This window comes from Mixophyes fleayi, chromosome 3 (genome assembly GCF_038048845.1).
Source record: "Mixophyes fleayi isolate aMixFle1 chromosome 3, aMixFle1.hap1, whole genome shotgun sequence".
Classification (NCBI taxonomy): domain Eukaryota; kingdom Metazoa; phylum Chordata; class Amphibia; order Anura; family Limnodynastidae; genus Mixophyes; species Mixophyes fleayi.
The window spans coordinates 9,022,149-9,049,651 of NC_134404.1; the positions used below are offsets into that span (position 1 = coordinate 9,022,149).

Genomic DNA, 27,503 nt, shown 5'->3' on the forward strand with positions numbered 1-27,503 from the left:
AGGAGACATCAGTGACTAGTGGATGATAGCTGGCCTAGGGCAGGAGACAACAGTGACTAGTGGATGATAGCTGGCCTAGTGCAGGAGACAACAGTGACTAGTGGAAGATAGCTGGCCTAGGGCAGGAGACAACAGTGACTAGTGGATGATAGCTGGCCTAGGGCAGGAGACAACAGTGACTAGTGGATGATAGCTGACCTAGGGCAGGAGACAACAGTGACTAGTGGATGATAGCTGGCCTAGGGCAGGAGACAACAGTGACTAGTGGATGATAGCTGGCCTAGGGCAGGAGACAACAGTGACTAGTGGATGATAGCTGGCCTAGGGCAGGAGACAACAGTGACTAGTGGATGATAGCTGGCCTAGGGCAGGAGACAACAGTGACTAGTGGATGATAGCTGGCCTAGTGCAGGAGACAACAGTGACTAGTGGAAGATAGCTGGCCTAGGGCAGGAGACAACAGTGGCTAGTGGATGATAGCTGGCCTAGGGCAGGAGACAACAGTGACTAGTGGATGATAGCTGTCCTAGTGCAGGAGACAACAGTGACTAGTGGATGATAGCTGGCCTAGGGCGGGAGACAACAGTGACTAGTGGATGATAGCTGGCCTAGGGCAGAAGACAACAGTGACTAGTGGAAGATAGCTGGCCTAGGGCAGGAGACAACAGTGACTAGTAGATGATAGCTGGCCTAGTGCAGGAGACAACAGTGACTAGTGGATGATAGCTGGCCTAGTGCAGGAGACAACAGTGACTAGTGGAAGAAAACTGGCCTAGTGCAGGAGACATCAGTGACTAGTGGATGATAGCTGGCCTAGGGCAGGAGAAAACAGTGACTAGTGAATGATAGCTGGACTAGGGCAGGAGACAACAGTGACTAGTGTAAAATAGCTGGTATAGGGCAGGAGATAACAGTGACTAGTGGATGATAGCTGGCCTAGTGCTGGAGACAACAGTGACTAGTGGAAGATAGCTGGCCTAGTGCAGGAGACAACAGTGACTAGTGAAAGATAGCTGGCCTAGTGCAGGAGACAACAGTGACTAGTGAAAGATAGCTGGCCTAGTGCAGGAGACAACAGTGACTAGTGAAAGATAGCTGACCTAGTGCAGGAGACAACAGTGACTAGTGGATGATAGCTGGCCTAGTGCAGGAGACAACAGTGACTAGTGGATGATAGCTGGCCTAGTGCAGGAGACAACAGTGACTAGTGGATGATAGCTGGCCTAGGGCAGGAGACAAGAGTGACTAGTGGAAGAAAGCTGGCCTAGTGCAGGAGACAACAGTGACTAGTGGATAATAGCTGGCCTAGTGGAGGAGACAACAGTGACTAGTAGATGATAGCTGGCCTAGGGCAGGAGACAACAGTGACTAGTAGATGATAGCTGGCCTAGTGCAGGAGACAACAGTGACTAGTGGATGATAGCTGGCCTAGGGCAGGAGACAACAGTGACTAGTGGAAGAAAGCTGACCTAGTGCAGGAGACAACAGTGACTAGTGGATGATAGCTGGCCTAGGGCAGGAGACAACAGTGACTAGTGGAAGATAGCTGGCCTAGGGCAGGAGACAACAGTGACAAGTGGATGATAGCTGGCATAGGGCAGGAGACAACAGTGACTAATGGATGATAGCTGGCCTAGGGCAGGAGATAACTGTGACTACTGGAAAATAGCTGGCATAGGGCAGGAGATAACAGTAACTAGTGGATGCTAGCTGGCCTAGGGCAGGAGACAACAGTGACTAGTGTAAGAAAGCTGGCCTAGTGCAGGAGACAACAGTGACTAGTAAAGATAGCTGGCCTAGTGCAGGAGACAACAGTGACTAGTGGATGATAGCTGGCCTAGGGCAGGAGACAACAGTGACTAGTGGATGATAGCTGGCCTAGGGCAGGAGATAACAGTGACTAGTGGAAAATAGCTGGCATAGGGCAGGAGATAACAGTGACTAGTGGATGATAGCTGGCCTAGGGCAGGAGACAACAGTGACTAGTGGAAGAAAGCTGGCCTAGTGCAGGAGACAACAGTGACTAGTGAAAGATAGCTGGCCTAGTGCAGGAGACAACAGTGACTAGTGGATGATAGCTGGCCTAAGGCAGGTGACAACAGTGACTAGTGGATGATAGCTGACCTAGTGCAGGAGACAACAGTGACTAGTGGATGATAGCTGGCCTAGTGCAGGAGACAACAGTGACTACTGAATGATAGCTGGCCTAGTGCAGGAGACAACAGTGACTAGTGAAAGATAGCTGGCCTAGTGCAGGAGACAACAGTGACTAGTGAAAGATAGCTGACCTAGTGCAGGAGACAACAGTGACTAGTGGATGATAGCTGGCCTAGTGCAGGAGACAACAGTGACTAGTGAAAGATAGCTGGCCTAATGCAGGAGACAACTGTAACTAGTGGATGATAGCTGGCCTAGTGCTGGAGGCAACAGTGACTAGTGGATGATAGCTGGCATAGGGCAGGAGACAACAGTGACTAGTGGATAATAGCTGGCCTAATGCAGGAGACAACAGTGACTAGTGGATGATAGCTGGCCTAGTGCAGGAGACAACAGTGACTAGTGGATGATAGCTGGCCTAGTGCAGGAGACAACAGTGACTAGTGAAAGATAGCTGGCCTAGTGCAGGAGACAACAGTGACTAGTGGATATTAGCTGGCCTAGTGCAGGAGACAACAGTGACTAGTGGATAATAGCTGGCCTAGTGCAGGAAACAACCAGTGACTAGTGGATGAGAGCTGGCCTAGTGCAGGAGACATCAGTGAGCAGTGGAAGGTAGTGAGATTAGTGCAGGAGACATCAGTGACTAGTGGATGATAGCTGGCCTAGGGCAGGAGACAACAGTGACTAGTGGATGACAGCTGGCCTAGTGCAGGAGACAACAGTGACTAGTGGATGATAGCTGGCCTAGGGCAGGAGATAACTGTGACTAGCGGATGATAGCTTGCCTAGTGCAGGAGACAACAGTGACTAGTGGATGATAGCTGGCCTAGGGCAGAAGACAACAGTGACTAGTGGATGATAGCTGGCCTAGGGCAGGAGACAACAGTGACTAGTGGATGATAGCTGGCCTAGTGCATTAGACAACAGTGACTAGTGAAAGATAGCTGGCCTATTGCAGGAGACAACAGTGACTAGTGGATGATAGCTGGCCTAGAGCAGGAGACAACAGTTACTAGTGGATGATAGCTGGCCTAATGCAGGAGACAACAGTGACTAGTGGATGATAGCTGGCCTAGTGCAGGAGACAACAGTGACTAGTGGATGATAGCTGGCCTAGTGCAGGAGAAAACCAGTGACTAGTGGATGATAGCTGGCCTAGTGCAGGAGACATCAGTGACTAGTGGAAGGTAGTGAGATTAGTGCAGGAGACATCAGTGACTAGTGGATGATAGCTGGCCTAGTGCAGGAGACAACAGTGACTAGTGGAAGATAGCTGGCCTAGTGCAGGAGACAACAGTGACTAGTGGATGATAGCTGGCCTAGGGCATGAGATAACTGTGACTAGTGGATGATAGCTGGCCTAGTGCAGGAGACAACAGTGGCTAGTGGATGATAGCTGGCCTAGGGCAGGAGATAACTGTGACTAGTGGATGATAGCTGGCCTAGTGCAGGAGACAACAGTGACTAGTGGATGATAGCTGGCATAGGGCAGTAGACAACAGTGACTAGTGGATGATAGCTGTCCTAGGGCAGGAGACAACAGTGACTAGGGGATGATAGCTGGCCTAGTGCAGGAGACAACAGTGACTAGTAAATGATAGCTGGCCTAGTGCAGGAGACAACAGTGACTAGTGGATGATAGCTGTCCTAGGGCAGGAGACAACAGTGACTAGTGGATGATAGCTGTCCTAGGGCAGGAGACAACAGTGACTAGTGGATAATAGCTGGCCTAGTGCAGGAAACAACCAGTGACTAGTGGATGATAGCTGGCCTAGTGCAGGAGACAACAGTGACTAGTGACAGATAGCTGGCCTAGTGCAGGAGACAACAGTGACTAGTGGATAATAGCTGGCCTAGTGCAGGAAACAACCAGTGACTAGTGGATGATAGCTGGCCTAGTGCAGGAGACATCAGTGAGCAGTGGAAGGTAGTGAGATTAGTGCAGGAGACATCAGTGACTAGTGGATGATAGCTGGCCTAGGGCAGGAGACAACAGTGACTAATGGATGATAGCTGGCCTAGTGCAGGAGACAACAGTGACTAGTGGATGAAAGCTGGCCTAGGGCAGGAGACAACAGTGACTAGTGGATGATAGCTGTCCTAGGGCAGGAGACAACAGTGACTAGTGGATGATAGCTGGCCTAGTGCAGGAGACAACAGTGACTAGTGAATGATAGCTGGCCTAGTGCAGGAGACAACAGTGACTAGTGGATGATAGCTGTCCTAGGGCAGGAGACAACAGTGACTAGTAGATGATAGCTGTCCTAGGGCAGGAGACAACAGTGACTAGCGGATGATAGCTGGCCTAGGGCAGGAAACAACAGTGACTAGTGGAAGAAACTGGCCTAATGCAGGTGACAACAGTGACTAGTGGAAGAAACTTGCCTAATGCAGGTGACAACAGTGACTAGTGGATGATAGCTGGCCCAGTGCAGGAGACAACAGTGACTAGTGGATGATAGCTGGCCTAGTGCAGGAGATAACAGTGACTAGTGGAAAATAGCTGGCATAGGGCAGGAGACAACAGTGACTAGTGAAAGATGGCTGGCCTAGTGCAGGAGACAACAGTGACTAGTGGATGATAGCTGGCCTAGGGCAGGAGATAACTGTGACTAGTGGATGATAGCTGTCCTAGTGCAGGAGACAACAGTGACTAGTGGATGATAGCTGGCCTAGAGCAGGAGACAACAGTGACTAGTGGATGATAGCTGGCCTAGTGCAGGAGACAACATTGACTAGTGGATAATAGCTGGCCTAGTGCAGGAGACAACAGTGACTAGTGGATGATAGCTGGCCTAGAGCAGGAGACAACAGTGACTAGTGGATGATAGCTGGCCTAGAGCAGGAGACAACAGTGACTAGTGGATGATAGCTGGCCTAGTGCAGGAGACAACAGTGACTAGTGGATAATAGCTGGCCTAGTGCAGGAGACAACAGTGACTAGTGGATGATAGCTGGCCTAGTGCAGGAGACAACCAGTGACTAGTGGATAATAGCTGGCCTAGTGCAGGAGACATCAGTGAGCAGTGGAAGGTAGTGAGATTAGTGCAGGAGACATCAGTGACTAGTGGATGATAGCTGGCCTAGTGCAGGAGACAACAGTGACTAGTGAAAGATAGCTGGCCTAGTGCAGGAGACAACAGTGACTAGTGGATGATAGCTGGCCTAGGGCAGGAGATAACTGTGACTAGTGGATGATAGCTGGCCTAGTGCAGGAGACAACAGTGACTAGTGGATGATAGCTGGCCTAGGGCAGGAGATAACTGTGACTAGTGGATGATAGCTGGCCTAGTGCAGGAGACAACAGTGACTAGTGGATGAAAGCTGGCCTAGGGCAGGAGACAACAGTGACTAGTGGATGATAGCTGTCCTAGGGCAGGAGACAACAGTGACTAGTGGATGATAGCTGGCCTAGTGCAGGAGACAACAGTGACTAGTGAATGATAGCTGGCCTAGTGCAGGAGACAACAGTGACTAGTGGATGATAGCTGTCCTAGGGCAGGAGACAACAGTGACTAGTAGATGATAGCTGTCCTAGGGCAGGAGACAACAGTGACTAGCGGATGATAGCTGGCCTAGGGCAGGAAACAACAGTGACTAGTGGAAGAAACTGGCCTAATGCAGGTGACAACAGTGACTAGTGGAAGAAACTTGCCTAATGCAGGTGACAACAGTGACTAGTGGATGATAGCTGGCCCAGTGCAGGAGACAACAGTGACTAGTGGATGATAGCTGGCCTAGTGCAGGAGATAACAGTGACTAGTGGAAAATAGCTGGCATAGGGCAGGAGACAACAGTGACTAGTGAAAGATGGCTGGCCTAGTGCAGGAGACAACAGTGACTAGTGGATGATAGCTGGCCTAGGGCAGGAGATAACTGTGACTAGTGGATGATAGCTGGCCTAGTGCAGGAGACAACAGTGACTAGTGGATGATAGCTGGCCTAGAGCAGGAGACAACAGTGACTAGTGGATGATAGCTGGCCTAGTGCAGGAGACAACATTGACTAGTGGATAATAGCTGGCCTAGTGCAGGAGACAACAGTGACTAGTGGATGATAGCTGGCCTAGTGCAGAAGACAACAGTGACTAGTGAATGATAGCTGGCCTAGTGCAGGAGACAACAGTGACTAGTGGATGATAGCTGGCCTAGGGCATGAGATAACTGTGACTAGTGGATGATAGCTGGCCTAGTGCAGGAGACAACAGTGACTAGTGGATGATAGCTGGCCTAGGGCAGGAGATAACTGTGACTAGTGGATGATAGCTGGCCTAGTGCAGGAGACAACAGTGACTAGTGGATGATAGCTGGCATAGGGCAGTAGACAACAGTGACTAGTGGATGATAGCTGTCCTAGGGCAGGAGACAACAGTGACTAGGGGATGATAGCTGGCCTAGTGCAGGAGACAACAGTGACTAGTAAATGATAGCTGGCCTAGTGCAGGAGACAACAGTGACTAGTGGATGATAGCTGTCCTAGGGCAGGAGACAACAGTGACTAGTGGATGATAGCTGTCCTAGGGCAGGAGACAACAGTGACTAGTGGATAATAGCTGGCCTAGTGCAGGAAACAACCAGTGACTAGTGGATGATAGCTGGCCTAGTGCAGGAGACAACAGTGACTAGTGACAGATAGCTGGCCTAGTGCAGGAGACAACAGTGACTAGTGGATAATAGCTGGCCTAGTGCAGGAAACAACCAGTGACTAGTGGATGATAGCTGGCCTAGTGCAGGAGACATCAGTGAGCAGTGGAAGGTAGTGAGATTAGTGCAGGAGACATCAGTGACAAGTGGATGATAGCTGGCCTAGGGCAGGAGACAACAGTGACTAATGGATGATAGCTGGCCTAGTGCAGGAGACAACAGTGACTAGTGGATGAAAGCTGGCCTAGGGCAGGAGACAACAGTGACTAGTGGATGATAGCTGGCCTAGGGCAGGAGATAACTGTGACTAGTGGATGACAGCTGGCCTAGTGCAGGAGACAACAGTGACTAGTGGATGATAGCTGGCCTAGGGCAGGAGATAACTGTGACTAGTGGATGATAGCTGGCCTAGTGCAGGAGACAACAGTGACTAGTGGATGATAGCTGGCCTAGTGCAGGAGACAACAGTGACTAGTGGATGACAGCTGGCCTAGTGCAGGAGACAACAGTGACTAGTGGATGATAGCTGGCCTAGGGCAGGAGACAACAGTGACTAGTGGATGATAGCTGGCCTAGGGCAGGAGACAACAGTGACTAGTGGATGATAGCTGGCCTAGTGCATTAGACAACAGTGACTAGTGAAAGATAGCTGGCCTAGTGCAGGAGACAACAGTGACTAGTGGATGATAGCTGGCCTAGAGCAGGAGACAACAGTGACTAGTGGATGATAGCTGGCCTAGTGCAGGAGACAACAGTGACTAGTGGATAATAGCTGGCCTAGTGCAGGAGACAACAGTGACTAGTGGATGATAGCTGGCATAGTGCAGGAGACAACCAGTGACTAGTGGATAATAGCTGGCCTAGTGCAGGAGACATCAGTGAGCAGTGGAAGGTAGTGAGATTAGTGCAGGAGACATCAGTGACTAGTGGATGATAGCTGGCCTAGTGCAGGAGACAACAGTGACTAGTGAAAGATAGCTGGCCTAGTGCAGGAGATAACTGTGACTAGTGGATGATAGCTGGCCTAGTGCAGGAGACAACAGTGACTAGTGAAAGATAGCTGGCCTAGTGCAGGAGATAACTGTGACTAGTGGATGATAGCTGGCCTAGTGCAGGAGACAACAGTGACTAGTGGATGATAGCTGGCCTAGGGCAGGAGATAACTGTGACTAGTGGATGATAGCTGGCCTAGTGCAGGAGACAACAGTGACTAGTGGATGAAAGCTGGCCTAGGGCAGGAGACAACAGTGACTAGTGGATGATAGCTGTCCTAGGGCAGGAGACAACAGTGACTAGTGGATGATAGCTGGCCTAGTGCAGGAGACAACAGTGACTAGTGAATGATAGCTGGCCTAGTGCAGGAGACAACAGTGACTAGTGGATGATAGCTGTCCTAGGGCAGGAGACAACAGTGACTAGTAGATGATAGCTGTCCTAGGGCAGGAGACAACAGTGACTAGCGGATGATAGCTGGCCTAGGGCAGGAAACAACAGTGACTAGTGGAAGAAACTGGCCTAATGCAGGTGACAACAGTGACTAGTGGAAGAAACTTGCCTAATGCAGGTGACAACAGTGACTAGTGGATGATAGCTGGCCCAGTGCAGGAGACAACAGTGACTAGTGGATGATAGCTGGCCTAGTGCAGGAGATAACAGTGACTAGTGGAAAATAGCTGGCATAGGGCAGGAGACAACAGTGACTAGTGAAAGATGGCTGGCCTAGTGCAGGAGACAACAGTGACTAGTGGATGATAGCTGGCCTAGGGCAGGAGATAACTGTGACTAGTGGATGATAGCTGTCCTAGTGCAGGAGACAACAGTGACTAGTGGATGATAGCTGGCCTAGAGCAGGAGACAACAGTGACTAGTGGATGATAGCTGGCCTAGTGCAGGAGACAACATTGACTAGTGGATAATAGCTGGCCTAGTGCAGGAGACAACAGTGACTAGTGGATGATAGCTGGCCTAGAGCAGGAGACAACAGTGACTAGTGGATGATAGCTGGCCTAGAGCAGGAGACAACAGTGACTAGTGGATGATAGCTGGCCTAGTGCAGGAGACAACAGTGACTAGTGGATAATAGCTGGCCTAGTGCAGGAGACAACAGTGACTAGTGGATGATAGCTGGCCTAGTGCAGGAGACAACCAGTGACTAGTGGATAATAGCTGGCCTAGTGCAGGAGACATCAGTGAGCAGTGGAAGGTAGTGAGATTAGTGCAGGAGACATCAGTGACTAGTGGATGATAGCTGGCCTAGTGCAGGAGACAACAGTGACTAGTGAAAGATAGCTGGCCTAGTGCAGGAGACAACAGTGACTAGTGGATGATAGCTGGCCTAGGGCAGGAGATAACTGTGACTAGTGGATGATAGCTGGCCTAGTGCAGGAGACAACAGTGACTAGTGGATGATAGCTGGCCTAGGGCAGGAGATAACTGTGACTAGTGGATGATAGCTGGCCTAGTGCAGGAGACAACAGTGACTAGTGGATGAAAGCTGGCCTAGGGCAGGAGACAACAGTGACTAGTGGATGATAGCTGTCCTAGGGCAGGAGACAACAGTGACTAGTGGATGATAGCTGGCCTAGTGCAGGAGACAACATTGACTAGTGAATGATAGCTGGCCTAGTGCAGGAGACAACAGTGACTAGTGGATGATAGCTGTCCTAGGGCAGGAGACAACAGTGACTAGTAGATGATAGCTGTCCTAGGGCAGGAGACAACAGTGACTAGCGGATGATAGCTGGCCTAGGGCAGGAAACAACAGTGACTAGTGGAAGAAACTGGCCTAATGCAGGTGACAACAGTGACTAGTGGAAGAAACTTGCCTAATGCAGGTGACAACAGTGACTAGTGGATGATAGCTGGCCCAGTGCAGGAGACAACAGTGACTAGTGGATGATAGCTGGCCTAGTGCAGGAGATAACAGTGACTAGTGGAAAATAGCTGGCATAGGGCAGGAGACAACAGTGACTAGTGAAAGATGGCTGGCCTAGTGCAGGAGACAACAGTGACTAGTGGATGATAGCTGGCCTAGGGCAGGAGATAACTGTGACTAGTGGATGATAGCTGGCCTAGTGCAGGAGACAACAGTGACTAGTGGATGATAGCTGGCCTAGAGCAGGAGACAACAGTGACTAGTGGATGATAGCTGGCCTAGGGCAGGAGATATCTGTGACTAGTGGATGATAGCTGGCCTAGTGCAGGAGACAACAGTGACTAGTGGATGATAGCTGGCCTAGGGCAGGAGATAACTGTGACTAGTGGATGATAGCTGGCCTAGTGCAGAAGACAACAGTGACTAGTGGAAGAAACTTGCCTAATGCAGATGACAACAGTGACTAGTGGATGATAGCTGGCCCAGTGCAGGAGACAACAGTGACTAGTGGATGATAGCTGGCCTAGTGCAGGAGATAACAGTGACTAGTGGAAAATAGCTGGCATAGGGCAGGAGACAACAGTGACTAGTGAAAGATGGCTGGCCTAGTGCAGGAGACAACAGTGACTAGTGGATGATAGCTGGCCTAGGGCAGGAGATAACTGTGACTAGTGGATGATAGCTGGCCTAGTGCAGGAGACAACAGTGACTAGTGGATGATAGCTGGCCTAGAGCAGGAGACAACAGTGACTAGTGGATGATAGCTGGCCTAGGGCAGGAGATATCTGTGACTAGTGGATGATAGCTGGCCTAGTGCAGGAGACAACAGTGACTAGTGGATGATAGCTGGCCTAGGGCAGGAGATAACTGTGACTAGTGGATGATAGCTGGCCTAGTGCAGAAGACAACAGTGACTAGTGAATGATAGCTGGCCTAGTGCAGGAGACAACAGTGACTAGTGGATGATAGCTGGCCTAGGGCAGGAGATATCTGTGACTAGTGGATGATAGCTGGCCTAGTGCAGGAGACAACAGTGACTAGTGGATGATAGCTGGCCTAGGGCAGGAGATAACTGTGACTAGTGGATGATAGCTGGCTTAGGGCAGGAGACAACAGTGACTAGTGGATGATAGCTGGCCTAGGGCAGGAGACAACAGTGACTAGTGGATGATAGCTGGCCTAGGGCAGGAGACAACAGTGACTAGTGGATGATAGCTGGCCTAGAGCAGGAGACAACAGTGACTAGTGGATGATAGCTGGCCTAGGGCAGGAGACATCAGTGAGCAGTGGAAGGTAGTGAGATTAGTGCAGGAGACATCAGTGACTAGTGGGACACAGGTGGCCTAGTGCAGGAGATAACAGGTGGCCTAGCGTAGAAGACAATGCTGACTAGTGTGCAGACAACATGGTGTCACTGTAGACTGAGAAATCCAGGGTTTCCAATAAAAAATAACAGATGAAACGTACATTTATTACAAGTACAACTCTTCTTTTTCTGTTTTTTTTAACATAAAATACTCCCGCTTAGACGATTAGCAGCAATAATATGATTTTTATTATGTCCCAGCTGGAGCCTGTAATCATTGGGAGGTGTGTCTGCTGACTGATTCCCAAGGTTGTAATTAATATGTCACGGAAACCGGGAGGTCCCAGCTGAAAACAAAGCTACTGTCACTGTACAGTTTTCCCATCTAATGAATCAGAGTGTAAAATAGCTGCAGTGCTCAGGATCTGCGGATCTCAGCTATTAATGTCACACAGCCGGGAACAAGGTCAAATGAAAGTCACCTGCTATAGCTGAAAATCAGGAAACGGGCAACGGAGCGAGACTGGGGGTCTCTGAAGTCTCCTTGTTATTCTGCCTCATTTCCTCTGCTGATATCTGCTTGGCTCTCACGTTAAGAGGTATCAGACATTTGCTCAAGATTTGTTCAAATGTTATAATGTTTTTTAATTTACAGAAACATTTTGAGAAATTACAGGAATCCTGCTCATCCTGCCAACATCACTAATCTCTGCTTAGCTGAGGACCATCCTATATGGAACCGCACAATCTCAACTTCGATGAGACCTTCAAGGCCTTGACCATTACCTGACTGCAGCCAACGGATGGCGCTGTCTAACAGGAGGAGGAGACCTAGGGGCGCTGCAAACGGCATTGGGAGGCAGACGTCTGTTGATTGGAGGCATGGACTGAATGTGGCATCCAATCAGATGCTTGATTCAATACACACCTCCGGTTGAGACAACTTCAATGCTTAGAGAAGCTCCAATGGCAGGCTCTTGTTACCTCCACTAGGATGGTAGGCAATAAACGTGGACAATATCCGTAATGCTGGCCACAGACAGGAACATCTTTTCACGTTTTCGAGGGCACAATTCACATCATGTTAGATACATTTTCACATATGACACTTGGAATTGCATTTTTTTTGAAAGCAAGATCTTATTGGGAATGAATGATTTTATTATACATTATAACTTTGTGTTATTACCAAAATACACACGGTTCAAAAGACTCTAATTTTACCCTTTACAATAAAAAATTGGCCATCATTCCCCTTCACATTATTGATCAATTCTGAAATCTTCATCAGTGGGTATTTAATCTGCTGTCACCCAAACATATTTCGAATTTCCTATAACTTAATTAAAAAAATAATAGATCTTAAGATCATACATTAACATTAATGACCAGGTTTGACAAGCGATGAAGCAGTGGAAACTTTTAAAGATCACATGGAATCTACCCAAGCCTGCGACCCATGACTACTTTATCTGATGCCTGTAGTATATCTCTTGAGACTTGCCAAAAACTCTGACTCCTCTTTGCTTTAATCTGACGCGTCTCAAGCAAGGAGCATTGACAGTTTGAGCGAGTTGGACATTGTAGGAAATAAGGTTACATAAATATATGGATGGTGTTCTTTATAATGGCCATTAACATATTTGGGCTAGGATTGTTCCTCTGTCATCTAGCAGGAGTGAAATAAAATCTACGCAGATACCTCAGTCATATCGATCTGTCCCTAGCAGAAATCACCACGTGGCTATATTTTAACTTGGAATCAAGTGTCCTCTGTCTATACCCAGCAAGGGGACTAAACATGTTTAGGGCTTAGAGACATAACTAACAATAGGCAGACACCACCTACAGTGAGAAACCATGCGCACTAACGTGCTACAACCCCGAGCAGCCAATCAGAATCTGTCATTTTTCTAGTGCAGGCTAGAGAGATGTGATTGGTTGCTTACATTTAAAAAGCTCCTCTGCATCATAAAAATGGATAGATTTATTATTTCCCATATAGGTACTGGACATATTATTGACCAATGAACTTGTATCATCCTCAACATTCCAAGAGCATATCTAATCATTTGGAGAAGATTAATTGATCTCCTTGAAAGGACATTGGGAAACATCTATAGCTCTTAGAAAGACTGTAAATATTTCCGTACACCAACTCTACTTTTTCCTGTTACCCCTTACTCATCTACTAAAATCCCAATTCAGTTATATAAATGTATAAATAAAACATGCACACTCCTCTAGGGTGAGGGACTGTGTGGGTACCTGGATACTGGAGCGGGATGTCTATCTTGGGCCCAATGACGTAGTGACCCTCCTCCAGGCTGTGAGCAGTCACTGTCGTCCACTGTCGGCAGGAATTAATCAGGATGACGTCCTGGTCGCTGACCCCCTCCACGTACTCCCCTGTAATGAGACAGTTATCATCAGAGACCAGTCTACAATAAGTCCCACGCCTTACACCCTTACACCCTGACACACGTCCCAATAATTACATCGTAATACAAGTCCCAATCCTTACATCGTAACACACGTCCCGATTCTTACATTGCAACACACGTCCCGATCCTTACATCGTAACACGCGTCCCAATCCTTACATTGCAACACACGTCCCGATCCTTACATCGTAACACGCGTCCAAATCCTTACATTGCAACACACGTCCCGATCCTTACATCGTAACACGCGTCCCAATCCTTACATCGTAACACACGTCACGATCCTTACATCGTAACACACGTCCCAATAATTACATTGTAACACGCGTCCCAATCCTTACAAAGTAACACGCGTCCCGATCCTTACATCGTAACACAAGTCCCAATCCTTACATAGTAACACACATCCCAATCCTTACATCGTAACACACATCCCAATCCTTACATCGTAACACACATCCCAATCCTTACATAGTAACACACATCCCAATCCTTACATCGTAACACACATCCCAATCCTTACATAGTAACTAACACACATCCCAATCCTTACATCGTAACACACATCCCAATCCTTACATCGTAACACACGTCCCAATCCTTACATCGTAACACACGTCCCAATAATTACATTGTAACACACGTCCCGATCCTTACATCGTAACACACATCCCAATCCTTACATAGTAACACACATCCCAATCCTTACATCGTAACGCACATCCCAATCCTTACATCGTAACACACATCCCAATCCTTACATAGTAACACACATCCCAATCCTTACATCGTAACACACATCCCAATCCTTACATAGTAACACACATCCTAATCCTTACATCGTAACACACATCCCAATCCTTACATCGTAAAACACGTCCCGATCTTTACATCGTTACACGCGTCCCAATCCTTATATATTAACATGCGTCTAATCCTTAAACACAATCAGAGCAGCCGGGCAGCACACTGTCCCTGCCTGTCACGGCTGGAAGGACCTGCACATACTGTGCAGCCGTCGGCAGCCTAAACTGTTAGAAAGGGGCGGGGCCTAAATCGCCCCCCCCCCCTAAATCGCCCCGGGTACAGTAGTTTTCTAGATCCACCGCTGACGCCACCCCAGGTAATGAGAGACTCACTGAACTTCCTGGCAGCCTTTTAAATGCAACTTACAGGTGCAGCTCCTGATTAGTCTGCTGTGAGACTGGAAGATCAGAAGACCCGGACTAGGGCTTATGTATGTAGCCCGCCCTTCTATCTCTATACATAACCGCAGAGACCCTTACCAGCTTTCACTGAGCCGGGCGAACGTTACCTGCCTGACTGCATTATGCCAAATGTGAAGTTTGGTGGAGGAGGGATGATGGTATGGGGCAGTTTTTAAGGGTTTAGGCTAAGCCCCTTATCTCCATTGAAGGGCAGTCTTAATGCTTCAGCATACCAAGTCATTCTGGACAATGCTATACTTCCAACTTTGTAGCAACAGTTTGGGGAAGGCCCTTTTCTATTCCAACATGACTGTGTCCCAGTACACAAAGCCAGGACTACAAAGATAAGGTTTGATGAGTTCAGTGGGGAAGAACTTGACTGGCCTGCACAGAGCCCTGACTCAACCCCATCAAACACCTTTGGGATGAACTGGAACGGAGATTGCGAGCCAGGCCTTCTCATCCAACATCAGTGCCTGACCTCATAAATGCTCTACATAATGAATGGGCACAAATTCTTATAGAAATACTCCAACATCTTGCGGAAAGCCTTCCAAGAAGAGTGAAAGCTGTTATCGCTGCAAAAGGGGGACCATCTCCATATTAAAGTATATGTATTTGAATACAATGTCATTACAGTCTCTGTTGGTGTAATGGTCAAGCGTCCGAATACTTTTGTCCATATAATGTATGTCCCAGGCTTTTTGTCCTATGAGCTTTAAAACCCTAGGGAGATTGTGTATGGGAAGAGCTTCCCAAAGACTGTATATGGCTATATGGCTGTAGGAAAAGCTGTTATAAGGGTCCCTGGGGTAATGAATGGAGAGTGAAGGCCAGGCTCCATTAAAAAGACTCATTCCGGTTCTTCCAACATACCAGACACTCTGCTGGTAATCAGGAGTTGCACCTGTAAGGTGCTGATAAAAAGCTGTGGGCTCACTCTTTCACCACCTGGGGACCAGGTCAGATCCCTGTGGAGAGACACTGACTGCAATTAGTTATCATTTAGTGGTGTGATTCTGTAGGTGTGGGACACAAGGTCCTTCACTTTAGAGGGTGTTCCTGTGTATTAGTAAGAATCTGGACATGCTAGGCTTTTGTTTATGTTTTGTTTATTTTGATGCTGGCAAGCAAAACTAGCTGAGACTACTTGAACCAAGGCACTGAACTGGTGTGAAATATTTGGCTGATGCGTGTGAAGTGCAGCTGTCTAACCCAGGAGACTCCTAACCCGATCTTGTGACATATATATGTGTATTATAACAACAGAGTGGTATTCAATTGGAAGCACTCCAAAGAATATGTAGCAGCCTAAAATGTAAGATAACATAAACAGTATAATAAATTTACATTAACATGTGCTACACAGTGCCATACAGTGCTCAAAACATGTACATTCTTCCCAATCAATATCACAATTGTGATTTTAATAATGTTTCCATGAATCGTCTTAAAAGTCAATACCATCTGAAAGTCATCCAACAACATAGATTCCTGAAAAGGTGAAAGTTCTAATGTTTCCTCTCAAATTCACTATACTGAATATGTAGGTATATGTATGTATGTTTATGTAAGTATCTATGTATATGTTTAGGTATGGATGGATGTGTATGTTTAGGTATGTATGTGTGCATCTATGTATGTATGTCACTGTATCTATTTTTTTGCATATAATAGGTAAATAATTATTTTACCCGCTGTACAAAACAATGCTGTCTACCAGAAAAACTGAAATATAAATGACATATTATTTATGGAGCATTTCATTAAATGAGGCGTAAGGTTAAAATGTTGTTTGGTTTGTTTAGACGTAAAGTGCGATGCAGGATCTCATTCTTTATCAATCACAAGCAGCAAAACTCATCTCACGTCTGTTATTTAATGGCCAAAATGATTCCATTATGGGTGAAGGAGCTCAAATAGCAAATCCAATAATGAATTAATCACTACTGCGCTAACAGAATGGGCTTTTCTGGACCTCTCTAAGCTCTTCATTCAGCTCTTGGAATCTTTCCGGTTATAACATAATATCATTTCATATACCAGTTGTGACAATGATGAGATGTCACCTACTGAACACAATCCAACAGGGCAGTCAGTTAGAGCAATCTCTTTTCCTGCATTATACAGACCACGTCCTACCATTAACCCCCGAAAATCCTGCAAGGTCTAGTGTCACACAATAGTCCCTGAACAAGTGAGCTTGCAATCTAATTGTTTGTTTCTGAAATCTGTGCAAGGAATTGGCACTGAGATTCAGACCAGCATTTAGGGTCACTAAGATTGTGTGCCCGTCGGTGCTCTGTACCACCGAGCCAGTTTCTTCTGTCATAGACTGCCCCATGCCAAATGACATCTTTCTCACTATCACAGCCGCATATATTTTCATGTGCTAAAGAGCTAACATACTGCACATTCATCATGAGCTGTGGAAGGAGAGGCTAGCCCCAACGGTGGTGAAATGGTTAATCCTGAGCATTGTGCAGAGAGAGGAATGTGCTACTTCTAAGCCTGCAGTAAAAGTAACAGATAACTCTGCTGGTTACAAGTTTAATAATAGTTGTGAACATTCCGCTGCCTGGCAACAGTTACCATGGGAAGCCACATTGTCATTCCAAGCCACGCCCCTCGCTCAGCTCATCATCTAACCGAGAGCTGGGTATACAATATATTCTTTCCCTAATAATACCAGCAATTTATATTATTATCCTGGGAACTTATAGGCTGATTTACTAAGCTGCATAAGGTTTTCACTTGTAACTACTGTGAGTTTTATAGCTTACCTGCACTATTCACGGATTTATTTACAAGCGCTATCTTCTGCCATATACACTTGGCGAATAAATATAAGTATTTGTCAAATCGCCACCAGGATTTATTGTGTTTACATGGCTCTCGCTGCATTTTGTTACAAGTTACACAAGGGTGCCTATTGTAATAGTTTGCCAAGTTTTTCGCTATGTCTGTGTAACCACTCAGACTTCAATGCACGCGTCGTCTGTATGTCTTTGTGATAAGTTCAACAGGACAACATTCTACTGAACAGGGTCCTGCTGAAAGCACAACAAAAGTAAAATGCGTGTGCACTTCACAACATGTTCTAACTTGTGTGATCATTGTGGATTCCCATAGGGACCTCTGAGATTGTGACATTGAGGGGTTCAGTCTGGTGTATCTGCAGGTAACCAGTCATTGTGAGACACAAACTGTCATGAACACTCCAGCAATGGGCTCTGGATTTCCAACGCTGTCCCGTTAATAAGTGAATATAGAAACTTTAGTCATCGCCTGTCCAATAACAGCATTATCATCATCAGTTATTTATATAGCGCCACTGATTCCGCAGCGCTGTACAGATAACTCGCTCACATCAGTCCCTGCCCGATTGGAGCTTACAGTCTAAACTCCCTAACATACACACACACACATAGAGACTAGGGTCAATTTTGATAGCAGCCAATTAACCTACCAGTATGTTTTTAGAGTGTGGGAGGAAACTGGTGCACCCAGAGGAAACCCACGTAAACATGGGGAGAACATACAAACTCCACACAGATAAGGCCATGGTCTGGAATCAAACTCATGACCCCAGTGCTGTGAGGCAGAAGTGCTGACCACTGAGCCACCGTGCATTATTTGTGACTAATATCAAATACATTGGGGTATATTTACTAAGCTGCAGGTTTGAAAAGTGAAGATGTTGCCTATAGCAACCAATCAGATTCTCGCTGTCATTTTGTAGAATGCACTAAATAAATGAAAGCTAGAATCTGATTGGTTACTATAGGCAACATCTCCACTTTTCCAAACCCGCAGTTTAGTAAATCTAGCCCATTGTCTGTAACAGTACAATGAGAGTGAGTTACAAGCTCTCAGGTCAGATTATTAGTGATGCCTGGGTTGTAGTGTCCAGGACGGACAGCCGAGCGTGGCTTCCTGTACTCATTAAACTCCAGAGTGATTCTTTTCACATTAAAAATGCATAGAGATAATGGATATAGATAGTATAGCAACTAAAATCAGCAGAACAAGTAGAACCAATGCAAGGAAAGCAGACCGGAATGTACCTGCACTTCGGTTAGCAGCCGTGTATGCTTATCCTGAATTATTATAGTTTTTACATAAGCAGTAAATAAGTAAATGTACTATTAGTAGACGCCATATATTGTAAGCTTGCGAGCCAAGCCTTCTTACCCCTCTGTCTGTCTGCATTACACAGTATTTCTGTATTACTCTTTGGTCCCAATTGTAAAGCGCTACGGAATCTGCTGGCGCTACATAAATAAATGTTGTTGATGATGATAATTTGCTTCTTTTGTCAACATAAAGAACCGCCAGGTCTCTCTCCTGGGAGCCACTCTCAGGATCTCTTCTCACATTGGGCCTGATTTAGAATTTGACACATTTTGCGACCCAAATGTACAAATAAAAAGTGGGTCACAGAAATTGTAGCGTTATGTGCGTATTGTGACTCACGTTTATCTTAATATGCGTCAAACTTATAAACACAGCACATTTCTACATCAGGCGTACTTAGGCATACAAATGTGTATACTTACACACAATGATAATCATAAATGTTATAGTCACATTACGCTACTTGTACAAAATATAATAAGGGGATAATGACTGGATGGTGTAATAAATAGACATCAAAGTTGCTTTCTCCATATAAAATATACTGGAATACAAACGCCCCACATCCGTCATTTACAGCTTTATAAATCCAATGGGATTAGAAATCTGAATATATGGCCACAGCTTGATATAAAATAGTTGCAATGCTAAAGTTCTATAAGCCGGAGGGGTCAGTACATATCAGCCACTCAGAAGAGGATAGAGACTGCTGATAATCATCACCGTCATCATCATCACCATCATCATCATCACAATCATTACCACCACTATCGTCATTATCATCATCACCATCATCATCATCACAATCATTACCACCACTATCGTCATTATCATCATCACCATCATCAACGTCACCACCATCATCATCATCATCACCACCATCATCATCATCACCACCATTACCACCACCATCATCAACGTCATCATCATCACCATTATCATCATCATCATCACCATCATCAATGTCATCATCATCACCATTACCACCACCTTCATCACCGTCATCATCATCACCATCATCATCATCACAATCATTACCACCACTATCGTCATTATCATCATCACCATCATCAACGTCACCACCATCATCATCATCATCACCACCATCATCATCATCACCACCATTACCACCACCATCATCAACGTCATCATCATCACCATTATCATCATCATCATCAATGTCATCATCATCACCATTACCACCACCATCATCATCACCGTCATCATCATCACCATCATCATCATCATCACAATCATTACCACCACCATCATCAACGTCATCATCATCACCATTATCATCATCATCATCACCATCATCATCACCATCATTATTATCATTATTATCATCATTATCATCGCCATCATCATCATCATAATCACCACCATTATCACCACCATCATCAACGTCATCATCTTCACCACTATCATCATCATCATCATCATCACCACCATCATCACCACCTTCATCGCCATCACTACAATCATCATCATCATCACAATCATTACCAGTACCATAGTCACCACTATCATCATCATCACCACCATTATCACCACCATCATCAACGTCATCATCATCACCATTATCATCATCATCACCATCATCACCACTATCATCATCATCATCATCACCATGATTATTATCATTATTATCACCATTATCATCATCGCCATCACTACAATCATCATCATCATCACAATCATTACCAGTACCATAGTCACCACCATCGTCATTATCATCACCACCATTATCACCACCATCATCAACGTCATCATCATCACCATCATCATCACCACTATCATCATCATCATCATCATAACCACCATCATTATTATCACCATCATCATCACCACCATCACCATCATCATCACCATCATCACCATCATCACCACTATCATCATCATCATCATAACCACCATCATTATTATCACCATCATCATCATCACCATTATCATCATCACCATCATCATCAGCATTACCATCACCACTGTTATCACCATTGTTATCATCATCACCACCATCATTATCATCAGCACCACTTTCATCATCACCACCATTATCATCACCACCAGTATCATCATCACCACCATCATTATCATCACCATCATCACTATCATCACCACAGTCACCATCATCACCACCATCATCATCACTATCATCACCACAGTCACCATCATCACCACCATCATTATCATCACCATTATCATCATCACTATCATCACCACAGTCACCATCATCACCACCATCATTATCATCACCATCATCACTATCATCACCACAGTCACCATCATCACCACCATCATTATCATCACCATCACCATCATCACTATCATCACCACAGTCACCATCATCACCACCATCATCATCACTATCATCACCACAGTCACCATCATCACCACCATCATTATCATCACCATCATCACTATCATCACCACAGTCACCATCATCACCACCATCATTATCATCACCATCATCACTATCATCACCACAGTCACCATCATCACCACCATCATTATCATCACCATCATCACTATCATCACCACAGTCACCATCATCACCACCATCATTATCATCACCATCATCACTATCATCACCACAGTCACCATCATCACCACTATCATCATCACTATCATCACCACAGTCACCATCATCACCACCATCATTATCATCACCATTATCATCATCACTATCATCACCACAGTCACCATCATCACCACCATCATTATCATCACCATCATCACTATCATCACCACAGTCACCATCATCACCACCATCATTATCATCACCATCACCATCATCACTATCATCACCACAGTCACCATCATCACCACCATCATCATCATCACTATCATCACCACAGTCACCATCATCACCACCATCATTATCATCACCATCATCACTATCATCACCACAGTCACCATCATCACCACCATCATTATCATCACCATCATCATCATCACTATCATCACCACAGTCACCATCATCACCACCATCATTATCATCACCATCATCATCATCACTATCATCACCACAGTCACCATCATTATCATCATCATCATCACCATGGTTTGGGCCTGGCATTTATTACCCAGATTTTGCTTTTGAAATGCTGGAAGGCATGTTATGATGTCCCTAATTAACATTCAGACCCTTCTGTAGCTGCTAACAGTCCACTTACTTATTTTATAACATACTAATGTAAAGCATGGGCTGAATCTGGGATAAGAAAGGAGCATGTTTAATTTTAAACATTCTGAAGAAACATGATCCGATTTCCAGCAGGTTAGGGCTCTTGCTTTAAGTTTTTAGACGAGCGAATTTGATTGATATTGATTTATTTTTAACAGGCCTGATGCCTGCTCTAGAGTATCTTCACGGTAACAATCATAGCCCGCTCCAAGCCAGGTTACCACGTCGGGCAACACAACGCGTTTCTATTTTCCTGGAAGCTTCCGAGAGGTCATACTTGGACTAACCCTGCTCTGTCCTATTTGAGTGCCAGAAAGTGACACACAACCATACCAAGTACAACAGTATCTAAATTTCAGCTGTGTTGATCCAGAAAAAGCCAAAATTAATATCCCAGAGAGGAAGCTGCCAATTTAACCCTATGGGGGATGGGGGCAATGGCATCCACTGTCTAAATAAATCACCCCAATTGTGCTATGTGGTAATTTTATCTAGTAGTTATTACATAAAAGGTAGCGCAGAGGTAATTAAATATAGTAATATATGGAATAATGCAAATGTAGCACAGACGCCAATGTACAACATACCGTGAGAAAACGGACTGCTCTTCACTGGTGGTTCACTAATATAATAACATGTATCATGTATTGCAAACAGGTGTTAAAAACAATATATATAATGTATATCACACAATAACACAATATCATGGAGGCTTCATAGGATGAAGAATCCCAATTCATCATCATCAACGTTTAGTTATAACAAACCACAAAACTTCACAGTGCCGGAAAGTCGGCGTAACAAGTCATAGGTAAAAACAAGTTATACATAAACACTAAGAAACAGGACTAGTACATACGAGACTGAGAAATAAAACATTAGATACAGAGTAGAAAGGATTGTGTCCAAGAGAGCTTACAATCTAATTAGAATTTACAGCTGCTTATACATTAGTCCTTATAATACACACGTTTTACAACATTGACTTAGCGGCATTATGTCACTTCAAGTATTTTGGAACAAACAGTATAAACATCTATCCCAAATTCATTAGACCGGCGGTTCCCAAAGTGTGCGCCGCGGCTCCCAGGGGTGCAGCGGCGCTGTCACTGGGGTGCCGCGAGCCAGCCATAGAAAAAAACAAAGAGCACATAAACTTACCAATCAGCGCGGCGCCGGACCCAGCAGACTCCTCTCTCCCGCAGCTGTCACTGAATATCGACGTCAGTGACGTCAGTGACAGCTGCGGGAGAGAGGAGTCTGCTGGGTCCGGCGCCGCGCTGATTGGTAAGTTTATGTGCTCTTTGTTTTTTTCTATGGCTGGCTCGCGGCAGAGGAGTGAGAGGGAGCATGACAGCGGGGCAGGAGTGTGACAGCGGGGCAGGAGTGTGACAGCGGGGCAGGAGTGTGACAGCGGGGCAGGAGTGCGACAGCAGGCAGACAGAGGGGCAGGAGTGTGACAGCGGGGCAGGAGTGTGACAGCGGGGCAGGAGTGTGACAGCGGGGCAGGAGTGCGACAGCAGGCAGACAGAGGGGCAGGAGTGTGACAGCGGGGCAGGAGTGTGACAGCGGGGCAGGAGTGTGACAGCGGGGCAGGAGTGCGACAGCAGGCAGACAGAGGGGCAGGAGTGTGACAGCGGGCAGACAGAGGGGCAGGAGTGTGACAGCGGGGCAGAGGAGGGTGACAGCTGGGCAAAGGAGGGGAACATCGTGAGAGTGGCAGTGGAGGGGGACACAGTGTGACAGGGGCACAGGAGGAGAACACCGTGAGTGGGGCAGTGGAGGGGGACACAGCGTGAGAGGGGCAGTGGAGGGGGACACAGCGAGAGAGGGGCAGTGGAGGGGGACACAGCGAGAGAGGGGCAGTGGAGGGGGATACAGCGTGAGAGGGGCAGTGGAGGGGAACATCGTGAGAGGGGCAGTGGAGGGGGACACAGTGTGACAGGGGCACAGGAGGAGAACACCGTGAGTGGGGCAGTGGAGGGGGACACAGCGTGAGAGGGGCAGTGGAGGGGGATACAGCATGAGAGGGGCAGTGGAGGGGGATACAGCGAGAGAGGGGCAGTGGAGGGGGACACAGCGAGAGAGGGGCAGTGGAGGGGGATACAGCATGAGAGGGGCAGTGGAGGGGGATACAGCGTGAGAGGGGCAGTGGACGGGGACACAACGTGAGAGGGGCAGTGGAGGGGGACACAGCGTGAGAGGGGCAGTGGACGGGGACACAACGTGAGAGGGGCAGTGGAGGGGGACACAGCGTGAGAGGGGCAGTGGAGGGGGACACAGCGAGAGAGGGGCAGTGGAGGGGGACACAGCGAGAGAGGGGCAGTGGAGGGGGATACAGCGTGAGAGGGGCAGTGGAGGGGGATACAGCGTGAGAGGGGCAGTGGACGGGGACACAACGTGAGAGGGGCAGTGGAGGGGGACACAGCGTGAGAGGGGCAGTGGAGGGGGACACAGCGTGAGAGGGGCAGTGGAGGGGGACACAGCGTGAGAGGGGCAGTGGAGGGGGACACAGCGTGAGAGGGGCAGTGGAGGGGGATACAGTGTGACAGGGGCACAGGAGGGGAACACCATGAGTGGGGCAGTGGAGGGGGACACAGCGAGAGGGGCAGTGGAGGGGGGTACAGCGTGAGAGGGGCAGTGGAGGGGGATACAGCGTGAGAGGGGCAGTGGACGGGGACACAACGTGAGAGGGGCAGTGGAGGGGGATACAGCATGAGAGGGGCAGTGGAGAGGGACACAGCGTGACAGAGGGCAGAGGACGGGGACAGCGTGACAGAGGGCAGAGGAGGGGGGACATCGTGAGAGAGGGCAGAGGAGGGGGGACAGCGTGACAGAGAGCAGAGGAGGAGGGACATCGTGACAGAGGGCAGAGGGGGCAGTGTGAGAGAGGGCAGTGTGTCTGGATGCAGAGGGGCAGTGTGTCTGGATGCAGAGGGGGCAGTGTGTCTGGATGCAGAGGGGGCAGAGTGTCTGGATGCAGAGGGGGCATTTTTGCATACAACTAAATGAGTATTTCTGTCCTGACCTAAATACTTATTACATTTTTTTGACCCAACTACTTCTAAAACAGGACTGCTCAATAATTATTTAGGAGGGGTGCCTTGAAAAAATTTGGAGACTCTAAGGGTGCCGCGAACTGCAAAAGTTTGGGAACCACTGCATTAGACTACCCAGAAATCCCTGCACCCAACCTGTCTATACACCTTAACAAGCTTATACTGACATTGCCCCAATCCGCCCCTACCGGCAGACACTGTCCCATATTGTCTCTACTGAATCACGTGTCCATGGCACATCCACATCAGGCCGCTGTTAAGGGGTTAATGTATGTAAATCTGCAGTACACATTCTGCCCCATAGTGTAAATGTGGGGGGGTTAAATAAAAGGAATATCATCTATTGCCCTCTCCCTCGGGCCCTATGTAATAAAGATAGAGCGGATATCAGATTGATTTATATCAGGACATGGTTACGCTGCAATAATACAGAACATTATATTACTCTGCCGCTTCCAGAGCTGGAGCGCCAAAAATAACCGGTCAATGTCCATGAAAGAGATACTATATTTCCACTATAATAAAACAACGATGAGTCAATCAATGAATAAGTGCCAGCACGGGTACCGTACATGTATAATAACGGGTGACTGGGTGATTTAGGGGTGGAGAGGAGCTCTGTGGACCCCCCATTAGAACTCATCACAAGGGGCAGATACAAAGCCCCAGAGCACTGTGTGACGATCGCGCTCTCTCCCCCGTTCTCTCAGTGTGTTCAGCGTATCACTTACTGCTGGATAGTTTAAGGTACTAAGTGATTTACAGCAATAAGTCTTTTCTATTGAGTTGTATGTTTCATATGTTGCATTGTTAGTTCATTTACGCTGTTTATGAAGGGTTACACAGGGAGGGGACAGCTATTTCTCCTCTCCCCCAGCTCATAGTTAGGCCAAGCAGGCCAGTGATAGGGTATGGTCATTTGTTAGGCTGTCATGTGGCTTGGGTGGCGTAGAATAGACGGCAGTAGGCAGAATAGAGTTGTACAGGAGTTAAGAACTTAGAATGAGCATTTCCCTGGGTATTGGCAGGGTGCGCTGAACATAGCGATAAGCAGTGGACTGTACTGGGAATCCCCATCAAGATTGGGACCACCCATAGCAGGATTGTGATGGGGAACACCAACAATATCAGAGGGGCCACGGACGAGAGAAGAGCTTCAAGGCTGTAAAGGCGGAAGCCTTGTGGAATGGGGTTGGTGGAGGAAGTCCAGGTTTTATGTAGAGAGAAGAAGTGGGTGTAGACCATAGGGCAGAGACAGGGTCAGAGGGTGTAGGGTAAACCAGTGAGAGAGCAGAGCGTGTAGCAAGGAGCAGTCAATGAGCGGAGAGAAGAGCAATATTAACATAACAAGAGTTGTAGCAGCAGATACAGGACCTAGTTTATATATAACTCATACTTGTTGCGCAGGACACAATGCTTTGGATTTGTACTAATGCTCCTAGATAGTCAGCTCTGCAGACATACCTCAGACACCTTTTCCTTAAATAAAATGTTCCATTTTTTTTCTCCTAAAATCCTGCCTTATTTATACCATGAAAGTGAGGGGACATCGGGACTCTCGTCATTAGATGTGTCAGAGTTTTATTTCACACTGGGCAATGTACGCCCAGGAATGCGTCTTTCAAAGTACAAATGGAAGACGCAAAATGCACCTGGTTAAAACTACAGGATAATTCCTGATCTCCGCTTAGAGTTAGTGCAAGAATCAAGGCCTATTACAGAATGAGAATCACCGGCTGCCCCTCCGCACATCACGTGACTAGTAACCTCACTCCGCAAACTGACACCTTATTTTCACACTGCTACACAACACCCAGCGGACTGGAACATCCCCCCCTACTTTACAAGGAATGCCGACACTGAGGCACCTCTCCCATTGGTCTGTGATAATTTCAGCTTTTCTGCATTGCCCCGTCTTGCTCCATAAATTGATGAGTGTGGCATTGCCATAGAGGCAGGAGACAGAGTATCACTGGACTATCGTACACAGTTTATCTACATACATTTGTTTCTGTATATTAATTGCATTTACAGTCTCACTACACTGCGATTCTAAGGGACCTTGTCCTGCCAAGAGGATCACAAGTGCAGCCTCCACGGCGAAAAGGAGGTATAATGTCCCCAGAATTCCCACAGATAATTCTACTTATTATTTTCGTTATTGGGACCCAGCCTTCACTTCCCATTACCTGTGATACAATATACCTCACACTGGACGTCTCGTTTCTTTATGGTTATTTGTAGATATAGCATCTGAGAACAACGGGTGTAATAACATACCGCTGGTACCTGGTACATTTAATGGAGTGATAAGTTTACAAGCTGACAACTATCTCCCTAATGAAACGATTGTTGTACTTTGCCCTAGTTTCTAAGGGCCTGATGCCTCGTCAGACGTTAGTCTCATTGCATGACGTATTATGTGGTAAAATGATCTGCGCATGTGCAGAAACTGACTTAACGCCAGTGAACGAAAGTTCATACA

At 46.8% G+C, this 27,503-nt stretch overlaps 1 protein-coding gene across 1 annotated transcript in view; it reads right to left on the reverse strand.

Annotated features, from left to right (window-relative positions):
• Positions 1 to 27,503, reverse strand: part of GAREM2 (GRB2 associated regulator of MAPK1 subtype 2) — a 93,764-nt gene that overhangs the window by 42,521 nt on the left and 23,740 nt on the right. The window contains exon 2 of the mRNA XM_075201073.1: positions 13,253 to 13,393. Coding sequence (XP_075057174.1) covers positions 13,253 to 13,393 — 141 coding nt within the window. The remainder of the gene's footprint in view (positions 1 to 13,252; positions 13,394 to 27,503) is intronic.